The sequence below is a fragment of the Ambystoma mexicanum genome, chromosome 11, assembly GCF_040938575.1.
Source record: "Ambystoma mexicanum isolate Mex_15411 chromosome 11, UKY_AmexF1_1, whole genome shotgun sequence".
In the NCBI taxonomy this organism is placed as follows: domain Eukaryota; kingdom Metazoa; phylum Chordata; class Amphibia; order Caudata; family Ambystomatidae; genus Ambystoma; species Ambystoma mexicanum.
In genome coordinates, this window is record NC_090934.1 from 1371175996 (window position 1) to 1371194087 (window position 18092).

At 45.7% G+C, this 18092-nt stretch overlaps 1 protein-coding gene across 2 annotated transcripts in view; it reads left to right on the plus strand.

Moving 5' to 3' along the window:
• Positions 1 to 18092, plus strand: part of TRPM7 (transient receptor potential cation channel subfamily M member 7) — a 2599208-nt gene that overhangs the window by 1070989 nt on the left and 1510127 nt on the right. For both annotated transcript variants that reach the window (XM_069624956.1, XM_069624955.1), the window contains exon 12: positions 7987 to 8121. In XM_069624956.1, the coding sequence (XP_069481057.1) occupies positions 7987 to 8121 (135 nt within the window). The remainder of the gene's footprint in view (positions 1 to 7986; positions 8122 to 18092) is intronic.

The window sequence follows — 18092 nt, forward strand, 5'->3', positions numbered from 1 at the left end:
TTTTCAAGAAAACCGTCGTTTTCACCAAATATCGTTCACGGATCCGCGTGAGCTCCACTAGGGCACTTCTCCTCACGTAGCCATCAAGCCACGCCCCTGCGCAGGTTTGTATAATTAGGTAGATTTTGTTGATCATGGTTACATCTTTGTCATAGTCTACTTGAATGGGGATGAGAATCTGGGTGTCGTCAGCATAGTTGGTGTATGAGACACCCAGATAGTCGAGCATGTCGAGGGCTTCGTGAAAATATTATACATGGTAGGGGAGACAAAGGAGCCCTGTGGTACACAGCATGTAATCGGTACAGGGTCTGCTGCGGAGGAAGGCGACAAGACTGTCATGGATCTGTTATCCAGAAAGTAGCTTATCCATATAGTGACATACTTGGAAAAATGGGCGGCTGTTTTGAGGTGGTTGCATAGGACATTGTGGTCGACCAGGTCGAACGCGGCGGATAAATCCAAGAGGAGAAGAATGGAAGCTTCTCCTTTTTCTTTCCGGTTGTCTAGTTGATTCTTCAGGTCGAAAAGGGGGCAGTCTCTGTCCTGTGTCTGGGCCTGAAGCCTGAGTGGCGAGTGGTTGTTGATCTCCAGGTAGGCTTGGATTTGGAGATAAGCAGCTATGGCGGCAATGGAACCCCCAACTATTATGCTGCGGAAGAATGGAGACCTTGTAGGATTTGGTTGTGGAGAAGAGTCAGGGAAAATGTGGCTATTTGCAGATGAAGTTTTAATGGCATAGCAAAACCCTGTTGTGAGCATAGTCTCTCTTATGCAGTTGGTTGAAATGTTCTCGAGTCCCTGCAATAAGGTAAATTAGAGCAAATCAGAAATGTTGCAATCACTCCATCCTGTATGAAACATCTGTTTGGCCAATGGAATTTCACATGTTGCCTCACCAAGATGAAATATCTGGAAATCTTGATTTCCACTAAAGTGAATTACATTATATGTATTATCGCTGCAGCGCTGTGTGATGAATTCAATAGAGTTATCATGGATTCCCTGACGGTAACCTCCTCCCATGTGTTCAGGGGACTGCTGCAGATGCTACCTGATCCTGACCCTCGGGGGGGGGGGGGGGGGGTGTCTATATGAGGGAGGATCAAATGGGAGGATGTCTTGGCTTCATTGGGTGAGGTGCGTTATCCCCCTTTTGCCCACGACCAAAAACCCCTGATACCAATACCCTAATGCTCTGTTTTCATGCAACTGTTTCCTCCCTTTAGGGGAAATAAAGAAACCTTTTTCCAACACCCTTTTGGCCAAATCTATGACTTGAAGTATAAAAGCTCCAAGAAAAACGTTTTCTGTTCTAATTTCCCTTCAAGAAGAGCTGGTCTTTGATATGGCTAATTGAAAGAGATTCTCAAATTACTGTGCATCAATTGACATCAATGGACTTCATTTCCCACAACCACCTAAGTACTGAGATGAGGAGGATGAAGGAATTGATGTCGCGCCGCAAGAGCCTCAAACTCACTGAGTGTGCTGGTTGTTTGGTGAAAACACATGTGGGTGGGACATTTAAAAATTGCACACGAACTATGAGAGGCAGCTCAGGAGAAGATGTTGGATCTCCCACTCAGGCGTGCAGATGCTGGAGTCACAAGCCGGTGTGGCAGAGCAGATGCACTCAGCAGCAGAGAAGGAACCCAACAGTGCCCGAGCAGGAAGTGTTGTGGAGACGCCAGGTGTCCCGAGAGGATTCCTGGGCACTCGCCAGCTCAAAGTAATTGTTGTCCTTACCAGGTTTTGAAGGGAAACAGGCGGGCAGGAGCAGAGCCGCAAGGGTAGCCGGAGAGACGTCAGAGCAGCCGAGTGGGGGAAGCAAGCAGCAGTTGAATGACGCATTAGCGTGAAAGGGACTGAAGACACTATACAGAGCTGGTAAGTCAGCCAAAGAAAGGTGGGGACCCTGGGGTGTTTCAGTTACCGCGGCAACGACAAGTTGAATGTTGTAAAGCTGCAGAGACAGAAAGAATAAGAAGGTTGTTTTGCGAGTCAAAAGGGCAGAGTGCAAACCCAAACCCCAATAACATATGAGCGCGTGGATTGCAGATCTGGGGGAAGCCTAAATGAACATTGAAAAAGATAGATATACCAAGCCAAAGAAGGTATATGTTATTTTGAAAGTGAAGAGGAACAGTGATAAAAGAACTGAGAAATCTTGGCAATAGTATAACGGGCCATTGAAAGCACAAGAGCAAGAAAAGTCCTGCCAAGGGTATACTCGGTAGTTGAAAGTTCAATATGAGAAGTCCTGTCAAGGGTATACCAGGCTATTGAAAGAGCATAAAGAATGCGGTCAGGAGAGTATATACCATGCAGATTGCAAACCTACAAGAAGTGTCAATAAAGACAGTAATTTGAACAAAGAAGGAACTTGTGTTAAAGAAGGATTTATAAGGCTAGAGAGCTGTTTACTGAACAGGATTGTTGTGGTCCAAGAAAAACCCAAAGAACTGTTCTATGTCAAACCATAGAAGAATCCAGCGGAAGGGAAATCACCCTCTGGGAACCAAGATCTTTTCATTTTGGAGAACATTTACATTGGAGCTATTCTATTTTTATTTCATGAAGAATACCAGGTTAAGGACATTTCCTGTCTCACTTTATTTTGTTTGTAGTGTGAGGATCAGGATAGAATGTTTGGACACAAGAACGGCTTTATGATTTCTGACATCCTGACACAGACAGGTCCTTAGGTTATGGTTTTAGGTAGGAAAACACCTCTTTGGAGCAGGGTTAGTGAGGCATTTTTCCAACCCCTGCAAGTTAATAAAAGTCTTTAACCAAAAACATGACAACTTTGAGTTTGGCTTTCATTTCTGACCCCTCACAGCTGCTACCTAAAATCAAATCTGAACTAGCGATGGGTCGCTTTTAAAACTATCCTTATGGGGCAAAGTTAACAAGATCAAAAGTAACATTGCACCTAGGATTAACTAGGTTATATCTATGCTCCCCCTTTAAATCGGAGATAGGTCGCTGAAGAAATGTACAATTTAATACATCAATTTGTATGAGAAAATAAACCGCCAAGATTAGCGCTTTGGAAACTACAGCTACCAACTTGTCTTGGGGTTAAGAATGTTCCTAACTTTACTAACGCCCGCTTGGCATTTTAGGGCAGAGAAATCCATGACATGACCAGGTACTAATGCTTGGGCACAGGCTGAAAGAAGCGGAACTTCACAATTGTAACCTGGTGCATAATTGACTACTAAATGCCAAAATATACCTGAACAGAACCCCACCTTACAGAGTTTCTACGAGAGAGCTGGCACTCTAGATCCTGTACATTCGATGCTAACCTCCAGTATATTTCTTGAGGTATTGATTTGGCAAAATCCCAGAATAAAGAAGGAAGGGAAAAGCATCTTCTGGCCTAACTGGTATCTAATTGGTATGCAGTACATTGGAGGCCTTTTTGAAACCAGAAAATGGATTTCCTATAATCAATTGCGCCAAAGACATGGTCGCGTGAGTACGTATTTGGAATATCTGCAGTTGAGAGGGATCTTGAATGAGAACCCAGAAATTGCATCTAGTTTGCTCTTCCAGAATCCAGCCTGGTTACAAATGGAACTGTGTATGGCTACCGCAAAAGACTGGCTCCTACAGACGTCTGGTGCAAGAGGTAAAAGAGAGCACCAAAGTCCTGCCACTATGGGCCCAAGAGATTAATGAAAAACCTGAAAGCTGGACAAGATGTTGCAATACTTTTTCACTTGCATCATTGGATTGGCGCGTGATGGCTTGTCAGATCAAGCTAGTGCACTGGGGATATTGGACATCTGTCAGGCTGTATAAAAGGAGCCTGAGCGATAATGATCATGGCTGGAAGTGTAAGACAGCCCGGGGAACACTGACTCACTTAACTTGGTTGTGCCGGAAGTTCAGCGAGTTCCTCAAAGGGGTGTCGGAGAGAATTAACCTAAAACTGGAAACGGATGTGCTGATGAGAGCCTGTTTATTCGGGCTGATGACAAAATTAGTACGTGATTTACCCAAAGCAAACAAAGCCTGGCTGTTGAGAGGATGCATGCTGGTGAAGAAAATGATTGTGTGCCTGAATATCAACCAAATGCCCAGGCATAGAGGGTTGGATCCAAGAACTATTGACTTTATCAACTTTTTAGAGAGTCATTAACAAAAACCGGAAGACCTGGATACATTCCATGCAATGTGGTGTCCATTCTTGGACGTGAATGGTAAAACTGCGCACAGACTATTCCCACAAAACCCATACCGTTATTGAGGCACTCGCCCATTGAGGCACTCAGGACATGCAACTGAACCATCCCACTATCACCCACATTTACCTATCAGCAACATGCTTTATTTTCTGAATTTTTAACCATTATCAACAAGCTAGTTAATACACACCCCACTCAGAGAATTAGGATGACTTGACTTTGTTACTGATGTGCTGTTTCATTGATTATCTATCTTTTGTGTCATGTATTATATTAATTTATTAAAACTTAATATAAAAAAGGAAAGGCTTGGGTGCAAAAATGACGATTCTACATAAGTTTGTTTTGGGTTAGTGGGTGTTGTAGCATTTCTTATGTCTGGATATTGTGACAATCCAAAAGGTGTCATCACATTTCCCCAGAGGGAAGCCCTTTTCCAGGAGGCTGGTGAGGTGCGGCCACTACCCAATAGTCCCCCTAGGTGTGGTTTAATGCGGGAGGATCTCATGGGGAGGTACTCCCCCTCTGGGGATAAGGACGGTCACCTGGGATACAGCCCGAGGAATATTGACACTCCCCAGCATTCCTTAGCCCTCCCTAATGTCCACAGCCACTACATTGAGAGCAAGCCTATGAATTGTTGTAACATAGGGCCCAAGACCAAAAGTACTAGGGCGAGGAAGAACACAGGCAACACAAAGATCATGAACTGTGATAATACTGGTACGAGGTGTCCCCAAGGAGACATGAAGATTAAGCCGATAACAAAGAAGGACTTGTGCAATCCGCATGGGAGGAACTGGATACAAAGTATAAAATTAACAAAGGACTGTTGGATCAGAGAAGCCTGGCTGTGGAACCAAACTCAGCCGTAATCAGAAGCATTGTGGTGGGAGAAGCAGCAGTATTCAGTCCTGTTGGGGAAATTCTCCAGTATTGGAAATTCGAATGCCGACCGCCAGCTTTGGAGAAGCGGAGAGCAGCAAGAGGACGCCAAGTAAGTTCTCTTCCTGCCGGAGTGAAGGCGGACTGCATCCTGAAGCCAGGAAGATGCTGCAAAGCCACGAGTATAGAGGAGAGAAGCCCACAAAGTCAGAGAAGTGTGCCCCAGTCACATGTAGTCCCGGCAAGGTACCAAATCCCCATAAGAGGTAAAGGGAGGTACATGAAAACCAGAGGGGATCCAGAGCTTTACACAGAGGCTAAATTGGCTTTTCCCCGTTACAGTATTACCAAGGACCTTAATGGGCATAACAAAAGAAGTGTCTGGGCCCCCAGCAGTGAGAGGGCTAGCATCAGAAGCAATCTTCCTGAGCACAGTGGTAGCGAGGAAACCACTGACCAAAAGATTTATTTTTCTTTTTTGATTTTGAGAATTTCTAACGCGCACCTAGCAGACTGAACTGCATTTGGGCGCAGATGTTTACCAAGATTTGTATCAATCAATGTGATCAACATATTCACAATGTAGCGACTGGCGTATAGAATTTCTTGGGTTTACTTAAAGAGGAAAGTTTTTAGTGCCTTTCTGAAGCTTTCCAGCGATGAGCATGCGCGGATGGCAAGTGGTAGATGGTTCCATACCTTTGGGCCAAAGACCGAGAACCTCCTGTCCCCCTTTGAGATCTGTTTGGTCCGGGGTATGGACATTAGCATTTTACCTCCTGATCTAAGATCTCTGGATGGCTCAAGAGGGTGGATCTTGGCAGTCAGATATTTTGGTGCATGATCATAATAGCACTTATGCATCAGACAAGCCATCTTAAACTTTACCCGATCTTCCACCATCAACCAATGAAGAGATCTCCGTGAGGCTGACACATGATCTCTATTTCCCAAATGGGCTATCAGCCTAACCGCTGCATTCTGATCCCTTTGGAGTCTCATCATCTGTTTGTTGGGGATCCCAGTTAATAGGCCATTACAATAGTCGAGATGAGAGTTAGTCAGCGCCCCTATGACCGCTGCACGGTCTTCCGCTGCTACAAATGGAAGCACGTTCCCAATCATGCGTAGTGAATGGTATACGGCTTTCACCTTGGCGCCCACCTCGGCTTCACTGCCTAGGTTTTCCTGCCATAGATATCCCAGATTCTTTACTTTCTTTGAGAACTGGATCTCTTTTCCTAGAATCCGTGGGGTTATCTCTTGTTTTTCAGCCTTCAGCTAACTTCCTGCACTGAATAGGATTACCTGTGTTTTGGCCGCATTAAGCTGCAGCTGATTGCATGCCATCCATTTTTTGATTTCCTGCATGCATTGATCAATTTTTTCAAAGGCCTCCTCTAAGTTCTCTGTTTCCACATAAATCTGGGTGTTGTCAGCGTACGAAGTGTATGGGACCACAACAAGAAGGAGAAAAGGTTTTGGGACCCCCAAGAGTGAAAAGGAACGCATTAGAGGAAATCTACCACTGACCACTACAGAAGGGTTTGGCACTCCACAACAGTGAGAAAGCACTGTATCAAACAATTCCAGAAGGGAATTCTCGTGGTATCGGACAAAGTGCTGTAATAAAAACACCAGGGGAAGAGAGTCATTCCCCCTGCCATATTATGAATTGATCCAACCACCACCAGGAGAAGGAAGCCATTCTAATGGTGCAGGCCCAGAACACGTGTTAAAGAGGGGAAAGGAGCCATTCCCCCTGGCCTTGTGGTGAACTGTACCAAGTAACTCCCAAGAGAAAGGGGTTATTCTTTTGGCACTGGGCTGAGAGGGTAATGGTAGTTTTTATCAAAAACATGTAGCCGCACAGCCGATTATTTCGCTAATCGGCTATAAGAAATTATCGTATCCCGATTTAATCGGATCCTTAGGCACCTTCATGTGCTTGTTTGGCTTATATATTATACAGTACAAGGGGAGTCCCCCACTCCCCTTGTACGGTATAATGGGAGCAGGGGTTGCAGGGGTTTCCCCCGCCACTTCCATTGGAAGGATTGTGGGGGATAGATGACAGCTAAACATGAAGCGGAAATGTCATGTTAGGAAACTGTCAAATTCAACACGATGTGCAATGGTGCCATCGTGTGGAATTTGACAGTATTGTACAATGGCATTTCCAGTGTTACAGTGTTTGGTATACGCAATAAAATCATGCGACGAATTCGAAAACAATGCTTTCACCCTAAACCTGCTGAGAGTGGTACTGGGGACCCCAGGGGAAGGGAGTCATTCTCCCTGGTTCTATTGGGAACTGCATACGCCTATACCAGGAGAAGTGAGTCCTTCTCCTGGACATTGGATGAAGACTGGGTGAAGCCTGGAAGCCAGGGGAAGGGAGTCATTCACCCTGGTATTTTCTGTTGGAAGAAAAGAAAATTGTTGGACAATTGTGGGAACCATTTTCCTGAAAGAAGTACTTTGTTTTTTTTTTAGTTATAGTGTGAGGGTTAGAGTACGTTTTGACACAGGACGGTGAAACTTTGATTTGACAGACATTCTGACAATTCCTTTAGTTTTAGTTAGAGGCAGGGAAACCCCTCCTAGAGATGGGGATAATGAGGCCTTTTATATGAGAAATAAAGGTTTATAACCAAAACCATGTCACCTTTGTGTCCGCTTCCTTCTTCAACACACCTACAATATGCAATTATTCAATTGTTTCGCAGGAGCTATGGCTATGCAGCAAATTGTTACTGTTTTCTGTCTGTTGGCAGAGATGTAGCGATCCCCATCTATTGGAGTTGTGCATTTGTATTCGAATTGAGATAATTCATCAATTCTACTGTGCTGCTGTCCATTTCATTACATAAACATTACTGTTTTCATGGTTTCCTAGGTTGGTTCTCTGGAGCAGGCCATGTTAGACGCCCTTGTCATGGACAGAGTGTCCTTTGTAAAACTTCTTATTGAGAATGGAGTCAGTATGCACAAGTTTCTTACAATTGCCAGATTGGAGGAGCTATACAACACAGTAAGTACATTGCTTTTTTTCTTGAGAATTTTACATTTTGACATGCATTTCTTTAGTTGTTCTCATTGATCTTGCAATCACCTTCTATGAGCCATACGTGGATTATAGGGAAATTCTGGATGATAGGCCCTTGTCTTTTTACCCAAAAAGATAGAAGGAAGTACACATATTAGAGCTATTTAGAAAGAAACCTGTTTTAGTGCATTTTAACTGCATTTCATAATGTTTTACTTGGCAGCTTAGCATGTCCAGGGACGTAAAGATGAAAGATGGACATAGGTGGAGCACCATTGAGGTAGTAGCTGGTCACTGACCTTTTTCACAATATGTATTTTCTCATGTTTCTTCGTTTTCATTGATACTTAGGTGTTCATATAATCTGTTTCACGCTCTTAAAGGTTCAATTTGAATCTTACTTTTAGACGGTGGGTGAGAGTAGTTCACAAGGGGAGTTCAGAGTAGTGATTCCAAAGAGGGTAGTGCCCTGGTGGAGTCATTGGGAATAAATCCCATTCTACAAGGTCAAGATTTGATACCTAGGAACCAGTCACATGAATTACATTGGCCATCCGGGACCAAAACACAGTACATTACTAATTGTATTGGGCACAGAGGGGCAAAGACACCAACACTTCAGAGGTACAACATTATAATGCAGCACACCACAGAAAGGTTACAGTGGGACACACAGTAGCCAACCCCAGTGGAGACAGTTTGAGTGGGGCACCTGAGAGCAGTATTTTATAAGCTACAAAGTTGAACGTTGGTGAGGGGTGCTAGCAATGAGGCCACATGTACTAAAGCATTATGTGGTCCAACATTACCAGAGATAACAAAAGATTAGAAGTTGTAGCGAAACCTGAAAATATCCAACAAAGGAAAAATGCCTGTTCTCTTATGTACACTCATACAACTGTCTTATTCTGTCCGCCCCCAGTTCTTTCTCACTTTGCCGCTGGAAACCTGTTGATCTTTCACTCTTACTGAAATAATTTGTCCCCTGCGTACAGCATGTACCTGGAAATTGGCAGTTGCGCAGAGTGACCAGTGTGGATACTCCACTCATTGCCATAAGCAGAGGCCAAACAGTGTGTGAGGCATGACATTTAGGCTGAGATGAAAAAGGGTTCCTGAGTGACCCCACACACTCACTTCACCTTCTTTAGTTTGTCAGTCTGAGTGCTGTCTCAAACCTCGCTCTAACTTGCTCATGTGCTCTGCTCAGAGGGCCACGCTGGGACCTTTGCCTGTCAGGGCAGTTTTCATCATGCAGTGGGAGCAGGGGCCAGAATCCCTGATTGTTTCTCCTAGAAGTCTTCCCTAGTTTCTCCTAGAAGTCTTCCCTAGTGTCCCCAAAGGACTTCACACGTCTCTCACATACTGCTCATAGGAACAGGATGAAAATGAACCCCTGCAAACTCCCCCACCTGGGGTTGAGGTGACTCTATAACTTGAGTTTCGAATGAAGGTGAAACTCAGCAGAGAGTTCTTCATACTTGCTGTGATGAGGAGCTGACAAGATAATTGCTGGAGTATGGATTCCTCAAATTTCCCTACAAAGCTGGATGCAGCATGTGCTCACCTACTGGGGTGCTACAGTGCAGGAAGGTGAGGAAAAGCAAGTGGACAGTAAAAGAAATGCAATTGTTTGTGGTGTGTGGGAACACTGCAATCTCGGATTTGCATCATCTTTGGCTTCTTTCAAGTTATGGCTATTTGGCACATTTCATTGGGAAACTGCACAGGAGCTAAGCAATGTATAATGTGAAAAGGCACTAGGACAACCTGTTCCATCACAAATAAAAGCCGGATATGTTGCTCCAGAAGACAGGGTTGTGAAGGCTGCCCACATCCAGTGTCAGATTATATCCGATTTTGTGGCAAGATGATCTTCAAAGTGCCCCACAGAGCGTGGTGCATTGTCCCTTGTTTTAAGATTTCCCAGAACTGAGACGTTCACGGATTACGTTGTGGGTTTAAGCATTTAATAAATTCTAGAGAACTGTCCTTCCAGAAGTAGGGAGGAGCTTTCAGACATTCTACTCTGCAATAGGTGTTAATTTCCCTAGAGAGGGTGTCCTTGAATCAGGAGGCAACCACCTCACCCATCAACAGCTGTTTCCACTATGAAAAAGAGGAGAATGGGCTGCCTTTTGGAATGAGGTGTTTTCCTGACAAAAATGTTGATCCTTGCATGTAAACATTTACACAATTTGGTATGATTTTTGGCATAGTTTTGAGACTATTTGATTGCCTGACAATTTTTAAAAATGCCTTATCAGGATTACTTCTAGTAAGATTATTGAAACTTAAACAATGTGTCATTTTGCGCGGGTTGAACTGGCACATGCAAAAAAATGTCACACGTGGCCATTTGGCCTTCAGTTGGGGTTTTGAATTCCCTTCCCTCTGTTGGAAAAAAACACGTGGTTTACCATTGCCCCAGGCATGTGAGGTGAATCTGCTTTTACATTTTCAGATTCTGCGTCGAATTACTTATAGGAATATAGTTTGTTTGGCCAGTTTAGAAGAAGTTGATATTTTTTAGAACTCCACTTCCTCATTAATTATGCAGATTGTGGACTTATCAGAATCACACTTGTGAGGTGCCATTCGTCATTGGTATACTTCACCGATAGTGAGTAATAGTTGTACTTCCAAAATGTCATCTTATGGAGTTCTATGAACTATTTGTGTTTGTTGCATTGCATAGATTTTGTCCTGTGTCAATCCTCCTTTTGGGAGAATCATAATAATCTTAATTGGGCTCTTTACCTATGGTGGCAAGACCAATCATGAGGCATTGACTGTCATGCAGTGCTGTTATTGCAGCATTCGGGCATTGCTTGTCATGTGGTAATTTGACCTCTGCAAGCGGGTCTGTTTTATGTGCCCACTGTCTGAACGCAAATGCTTTCTCTGACTCTCCATGCTCGTCGGTTATAACCACCCATTTTATTCTCTGCAGAAGTGTGATGAATATTCCAAAATCTATAAACCATGCAGAAGGGTCAACATGCTCAATTGGGTATAAATCCAAGGACATCTGTTGGATTTTCCTCCAATATTTAGATACAAATGCACCTCAAAACATACATTTCGAAGGGATTGTGTTCTCCGATGTATTTCTTATCTTAGATATCTCTTTCCAGCTTTGCTGGCCTCGGAAATGTTTTCTCTCTAGAGGGTGCTGCGCGTCGACGTCCGCCGAGTCGATGTCCCTCGACAGCCGCCGTATCGACGTCATCCTGCCTATAAAGGCCGCGCGCAGCGTCCATTGCTCAGTTCCGTTTTTCCGCGCTTACTCAGTGCCTCGGAATATCGTTGCTCAGTTTCGTAGATATATTATTCCATTTTCCTCGAGATATTCGATCCATACTCGATGGCTTCCTCGTCTGAACCGACGACCCCTCGGTCCGGCTTTAAAAAATGCCGAGACTGTGGAAAAAAGATGTCGCTAACGGACCCTCACAGGGTCTGTCTGTGGTGTTTGGGAGCTGAACACCATTGTTCGGAGTGTGAGGACTGTATGTCCATGACAGCTAAAGCCCTGAAGGAGCGTAGGGGGAAGCTGGAAAAAGGTAAGACTTCTAAAGCTTCTTCTTCCTCGACGAAGTCGAGACATTCGTCGCCGCGTCACCATTCGCGCTCCAGGTCTCGAAGCGGGTCCCATCACTCTTCGAGATCGAAGCACTCGAAAAGGAGATGCCGAAGATCCCCTTCTTAGTCCTCCTCTTCCTCTGTTTCACCTAAGAGAATCCCTTGCCCCACGAAGCATAGTTCCCGGGCTGAATGGGAGGAATTCCGAAAAAATACGATGAGCGTCTTCGAGAAAGCGGCCTCGACCCCCTCGAAGACTGCCGAGAGCGATGCTCTGGTCGAAAGACCCGAAGGTCCAAAACACCGCGAGTCGCAGCACCCGGCGAAGGAAGCTTCTCGAGCACGTCACAAACCCTCGAGTAAAGCAAAGACCTTGAATCCTTCTTCGAAGGTTCCGTCGACGCCGTCGACGAAGGTTCCGTTGACGCAGAGGTCGGTGTCTTCGCCGCCATTGTCGAAGGGACCTTCGACACACAGGTCTGTCGACTCGACGCCATCCTCAACACCGGCGTTGACGCCAAGGAAAGTCACGGTTGCGGCGCACCCAGTGGTTATTCCCAGGTCTTCGATGTCGATGTCGTCGAGATTGTCGATATCCTCGAGCAGAATTCTGATTCTATCGAAGACCTCGAGGTCTCCACCTTTTGTTTTCGACACCACTTTCGAAGCCTTCGGCGTTGACGACATTGACGTTTTCGAGGCCGATTACGACAGGTTTGGCACCCTCTGCCTTGGAGATGGGTTTCACACCCTTTGTGAGCTCAGACCAATTGAGAACAATGTCTTCAATTATGGAAGAGGGAGAACTGTCTGATCAAGAAGAGCCATTTGAGTTGCAGGGATCTGCAACCCCAGTTCAAGAGGAGTTATCCTCAGAGGAACGCAGATTAAAGGAACTCCATGATTCCTTACATGAGGCAAGTGGTTTAGACACTTCCCCAGAGGTGGAGTTCGCTAGGCCAGACCCGGGGGAGCATGCTGAAACCCCTTATAGAGCCTTAATGGCCAGGATTACAGAATTTATGGGGTGGTCAACACCTTCACCGGCTTTCCAACAGTATGACCTCACGGATATTCTTGATAAAGATCCATAGAAGGATCCTGTAGTACCTTTTCATAAAGCTCTTCAAAGAAAAATAATGACGAACTGGGAAACCCCAGATGTCGTCCCGGCAGTAAATAAAAAGCTGTCTGCTAAATACAGGGTATCTTCTGCAGACCCGGAGTTTTTGTCCAAACACCCATCCCCAGAAAGTCTGGTGGTACAGGCAGCATCTTCTAATGACATCAAGACTGCTTACCCTACCGTCCCACAGGACAGGGACGATAAGAAATACGATGCTATGGCTAAGAAAGTCTTTTCGGCATGTAGCATGGCGTTAAAATCTATTAATGCTACTTGCACCCTTGCTAGATTTAGCCATACACTTTGGGAGTGTGCTTCTACAGCGGCTGACTGCATCCCGGAGGGAGAAGAAAGGGAGGCGTTCCTAAATATCATAAGGGACGGTAAAGACGCTATGTGCGAATCCCTCCAGACGGGCATTGACTCGGCTGACAGTATCAGCAGAGCAATAGCGGCAAGTACAACAACCAGGAGATTTGCTTGGTTGAGAAAGTCTGGTTTTGCCCCAGATATGCAAGCCAGGCTCTTGAACATGCTATTTGATGGCTCTTCTTTGTTTGGGAAAAAGGCGGATGACAGTTTAGAAAAACTGCAAACATCAAAGGCAGCAGCAAAATCCCTAGGCGCTGCAATCCGTCAGACACCTTTTCGTCCCACAGGAACCTCTGCGAGAGGCAAGTCTTTTCGCTTCCACTCCGCATTCGGAAGAGGTAGAGGACGACCGGCTCAAAGGGGACAAAGAAGAACTACCCGAGGTGGACGGGGTAGATATTCAAAAGCCGCAGCAACAGCAGGTGCCTCTTTACCATCGGCATCTGCATCAGCCTCCCCTAAACCACTCTGAGGACTTCCCTCACAAGACACCTGTAGGAGGCAGGTTAACTCAACATCTGGCGGAATGGCAGGCAATCACGTCAGATGCTTGGGCATTGGAGACAGTTGCACAAGGTTACTAGCTGCCTCTCCTACGCATACCTCAGAGTCACCCACCGGGGATCAGCTCTCAAAAAGCTCCAGATCCGCTCCTCTTGCAGGAAATTTTAGACCTGCTAGAGAAAGGTGCCATAGAACCGGTACCTGTAGCGGAGAGGAACAAGGGCTGGTACTCCCCTTACTTTCTCATACCAAAGAAAGACGGAGGACTGAGACCCATCTTGGACTTGCGAGAATTGAACAAATTCCTCAGGAAAGACAAATTCAAGATGGTAACTCTCTCTCAGATCCTTCAGGCCCTTCAGTTCCAGGACTGGTTGGTATCTCTGGACCTTCAGGACGCTTATTTCCATGTGCCAATCCATCTCAAACACAGGAAATACCTGAGGTTCGCAATTGGCAACTCTCATTATCAATTTCGAGTTCTGCCATTTGGGCTGACCTCCGCCCGAGGGTCTTCACCAAGTTAATGTCGGTAGTGGCTGCAAGTCTAAGGAGGGAAGGGATTCACGTCTACTCCTACCTGGACGATTGGTTGATCAGAGCTGTATCTTTGGAACAAGCTCAGATCTAGCTAGATTATGTTTCCCACTCCCTTCACAGACGGGGCTTCTCCCTCAATTTAGAGAAGTCACAAATGATACCATCGCAGAGACTCCAGTTCATCAGAGCAATCCTGGACACTTCCCTGGGAAAAGCCTCGCCACCAGAGGCGAGGGCTAAAGATATTCTACAGATGGTCACCAAGTTTCAAAATGCCCAACGTCTCCCAGCCTTCGACTTTTTGAGGTTGCTAGGCCTCATGGCATCCTGCATTTTCCTAGTGCCAGAGGCTCGCCTGAGAATGAGATATCTCCAGTGGGCACTGAGAACTCAGTGGTCACAATTCTCAGGGAGAATGACAGATCTTCTTCAGGGTCCCGACAGGTTGGCTCGAGACCTTCAGTGGTGGGCCTGTCAGGAGAACATTCTGAAAGAGCAGTTTTGGCAACCTTGGCCGGAGATAACAGTAGTCACGGATGCCTCACTTACGGGGTGGGGAGCCCACGCCAACGACTTTACGATCAGTGGTCTCCATCGGAGTCCAGACTACATATCAACCTATTAGAGCTGAGGTCCATCAGACTTGCGCTGAAGGCTTTTCTGCCATCTGTACAAGGAAAGAATGTCCTGATAATGACGGGCAACACAGTGGCCATGCATTACCTCAACAAAAGAGGAGGCGTAGGATCACTACCACTGTGCAGAGAGGCGATGCAGCTCTGGTTTTGGGCAATCCAAAAAGGAATCTCTCTATCGGCAGTTCACCTAGCCGGAGAGAAGAACTTGACAGCGGACGCTCTGAGCAGGCAGAGCACAGTCTCCCACGAGTGGGAACTAGCTCAGGAAGTCCTTCAAGAGATCTTCGCCCTTTGGGGAACCCCTCAGGTGGATCTGTTCGCCACCAGTGTCAACAGGAAGTGCGATCTGTTCTGTTCAAGAGAATTTCCCCCGAGAGGAGCTCTGGGAAACGCGTTCATAGTGGACTGCGAGTTTCCACTCCTGTATGCATTTCCACCAGTCCCTGTCATTCCTCAAATGATCAGGAGGTTGAGAAGATTCCGGAAAACCATGATCCTTATTGCCCCGGATTGGGCCAGGAGAACGTGGTACCCAGACCTTCTAGACTTGTCTATCTGCCCCCCAATTCGACTTCCACTCAGAGAGAATCTGCTCTCACAGAAGGGAGGTCAGGTTCTCCATCCAGACATCAAAACCCTCAACCTTCACGCTTGGCTTCTGAAAGGCTGAGGTACAAGGATTGGGACCTCCCTGATGACGTTATGGAGGTGTTGCTTTCGGCAAGAAGGCCAGCAACAAAATCTTTATACCGCTGCCGTTGGAACAGATTTTGCAGCTGGTATAGAGAAGAGAATATCGACCCCTTTTCATGTGGTACACCAACGGTGTTATCCTTTCTACTCTACTTGGCAAATTCAGGCCTTCAAGTTGGCACTATCAAGGGCTATCTCGCAGCGCTATCCATCTTTAAGCGCACTGCGGAAGAACCATCCTATTTCAAGTTACCCTTGGTAATACAGTTTCTAAAGGGGTTAACTAACGTTTATCCCCCAAGACCATTCCAGGTTCCCCTATGGGATTTAAATTTAGTCCTAACTTTCCTGATGGGCACACCTTTCGAACCACTACACTCTTGTTCGTTAAGGTTTCTTACCCTTAGGACTGTTTTATTAGTAGCACTTACATCTGCTAGAAGGGTGAGCGAGTTACAAGCTCTTTCTTGTAAACCCCCTCATACAATCTTTCACAAAGACAAAGTTGTTCTGCAAGTGAAGCCTAATTTCCTCCCAAAGGTAGTTTCTGAATTTCATATCACACAGAAGATTACCCTTCCATCTTTCTATTCTCCTCCCCATGCGGGGAAAGAGGAAGAGAGGTTACACAGGCTGGACCCAAGAAGGGCTTTAAGTTTTTACATTAGTAGACTGGCTAGGATCAGACAAGCAGACCAGCCGTTTGTAGGCTACGCAGGTCACAAGCTGGGGCTACCGATAACTAAGCAGAACATTTCCAGATGGATTATTTTAGCCATTTTGGAATGTTATAAACTGGCAGGAAAAGAGCCCCCTCAAAATCTTAGGGCTCATTCGACCAGAGGTATCGCAGCTTCATCGGCCCTCAAAAGAGGAGTGCCGGTTCGAGACATATGTGCGGCTGCCACATGGTCGTCCGTCCATACCTTTACACGGTTTTACAACTTGGATTCCTCCTCCAGTCAGGAAACTAGGTTTGGAAGGGCAGTATTGCACTCTATTCATCAATAAGAAGAAGCATGAAGTCAGTACTCCCACCTCCAATAACAGAATACTGCTATGGGAGCCTATCTAAGATGAGGAATACGTCGGAGGACACAATCCCTTCGAAGAACAAATTACTTCTTACCTTGTAACGTTCTTTCGATGGGATGTTCCTCCGACGTATTCCTTATCGACCCTCCCATCCATCCCCGCAGTACTACTTCCCTTGTTGTTGCAGTTTACGCTCCTTCAGGGTGATTAGTCTAGTCCAGAAAGAATTATTGTGGGCTACAAAACGGAACTGAGCAACGGACGCTGCGCGCGGCCTTTATAGGCAGGATGACGTCGACATCGATAAGGCGGCTGTCGAGGGACATAGACTCGGCGGACGTCGACGCGCAGCGCCCTCTAGAGAGAAAAAATTTCCGAGGCCAGCAAAGCTGGAAAGAGATATCTAAGATAAGGAATATGTCGGAGGAACATCCCATCGAAAGAACGTTACAAGGTAAGAAGTAACTTGTTCTTTTCAATAATATTTTAAGGCCTATTGAGGGAGTAAGGTGTTTCTACTTTTTTTTTTTTTAATCTTGCTTATTCGATCAGGAGTTTGATATCTTGTTCCATATGAGACTGTTTAAGGTAGGAATGCTTATTGTTGATGGACTGTGCTGTTCCATGACACCAATGGGCTGCCTGCCTGGATATTTTCCTGATAATGCTGATCTAAACACTACATTTGTTACAATTGTATTGTTGGTGGCTAAAGGGCAAGTGTCAATAGACTGGATGAGGGGAAACAGTGCCTCCATTAGGATATTGGCTCATGGACACGACACATATTCATGGACTAGAAATGGGCTATAGTGCTTTACTGCCTTTCTATTCTAGACACAAGCACATCTGGGCAGAGCTGCACTAATATATATATTTCTGAGGCTTTTGCATCTGCTTAGAATCACGTGCTTTGCATAGGCCGACATCTAGTGGACGTCACAGAATATTGCACATGATGTTTTTGAAGTTGAAAAAGGGACATCGACAGGGCGTGACTTGTAATACTATCCCTAGTGTGACATAACCTGTACCCATGATCCCTCACTCATTGAGGTACCCTCAGATAATTTTTTGCCGCCATCGTGGCAAGTTGTGTCTTAGCAAATTTCGTAGCTTTGTGCTACTTTCGTTACATTTCTACAGAAATTCTCTTGTCATTTGTGTTCAACACAATAATTTGACGGCTGATACCAGGAGCTTCTCGACAGCTGATCCCGGCTTGCAAACCAAATGTCTGCTTCGCCAACGGGCTTCGGCCTACAACCGACCTCATCCAAAAACCATTAGGATGAGTGGAGGGACGGATCCTTTCCTTTCGGAGAATGCATACCCCTATTTCCTGCCCATATTATTTTTGTCTTGCTGCCTCTGTCCACCCTCCATTATGGAGCATACTCCCTTTAAGTTTTGCCCTAGGTGCAACAGGAAATTCCCACTGCCTTTCTCTGAATCAGTCCTGT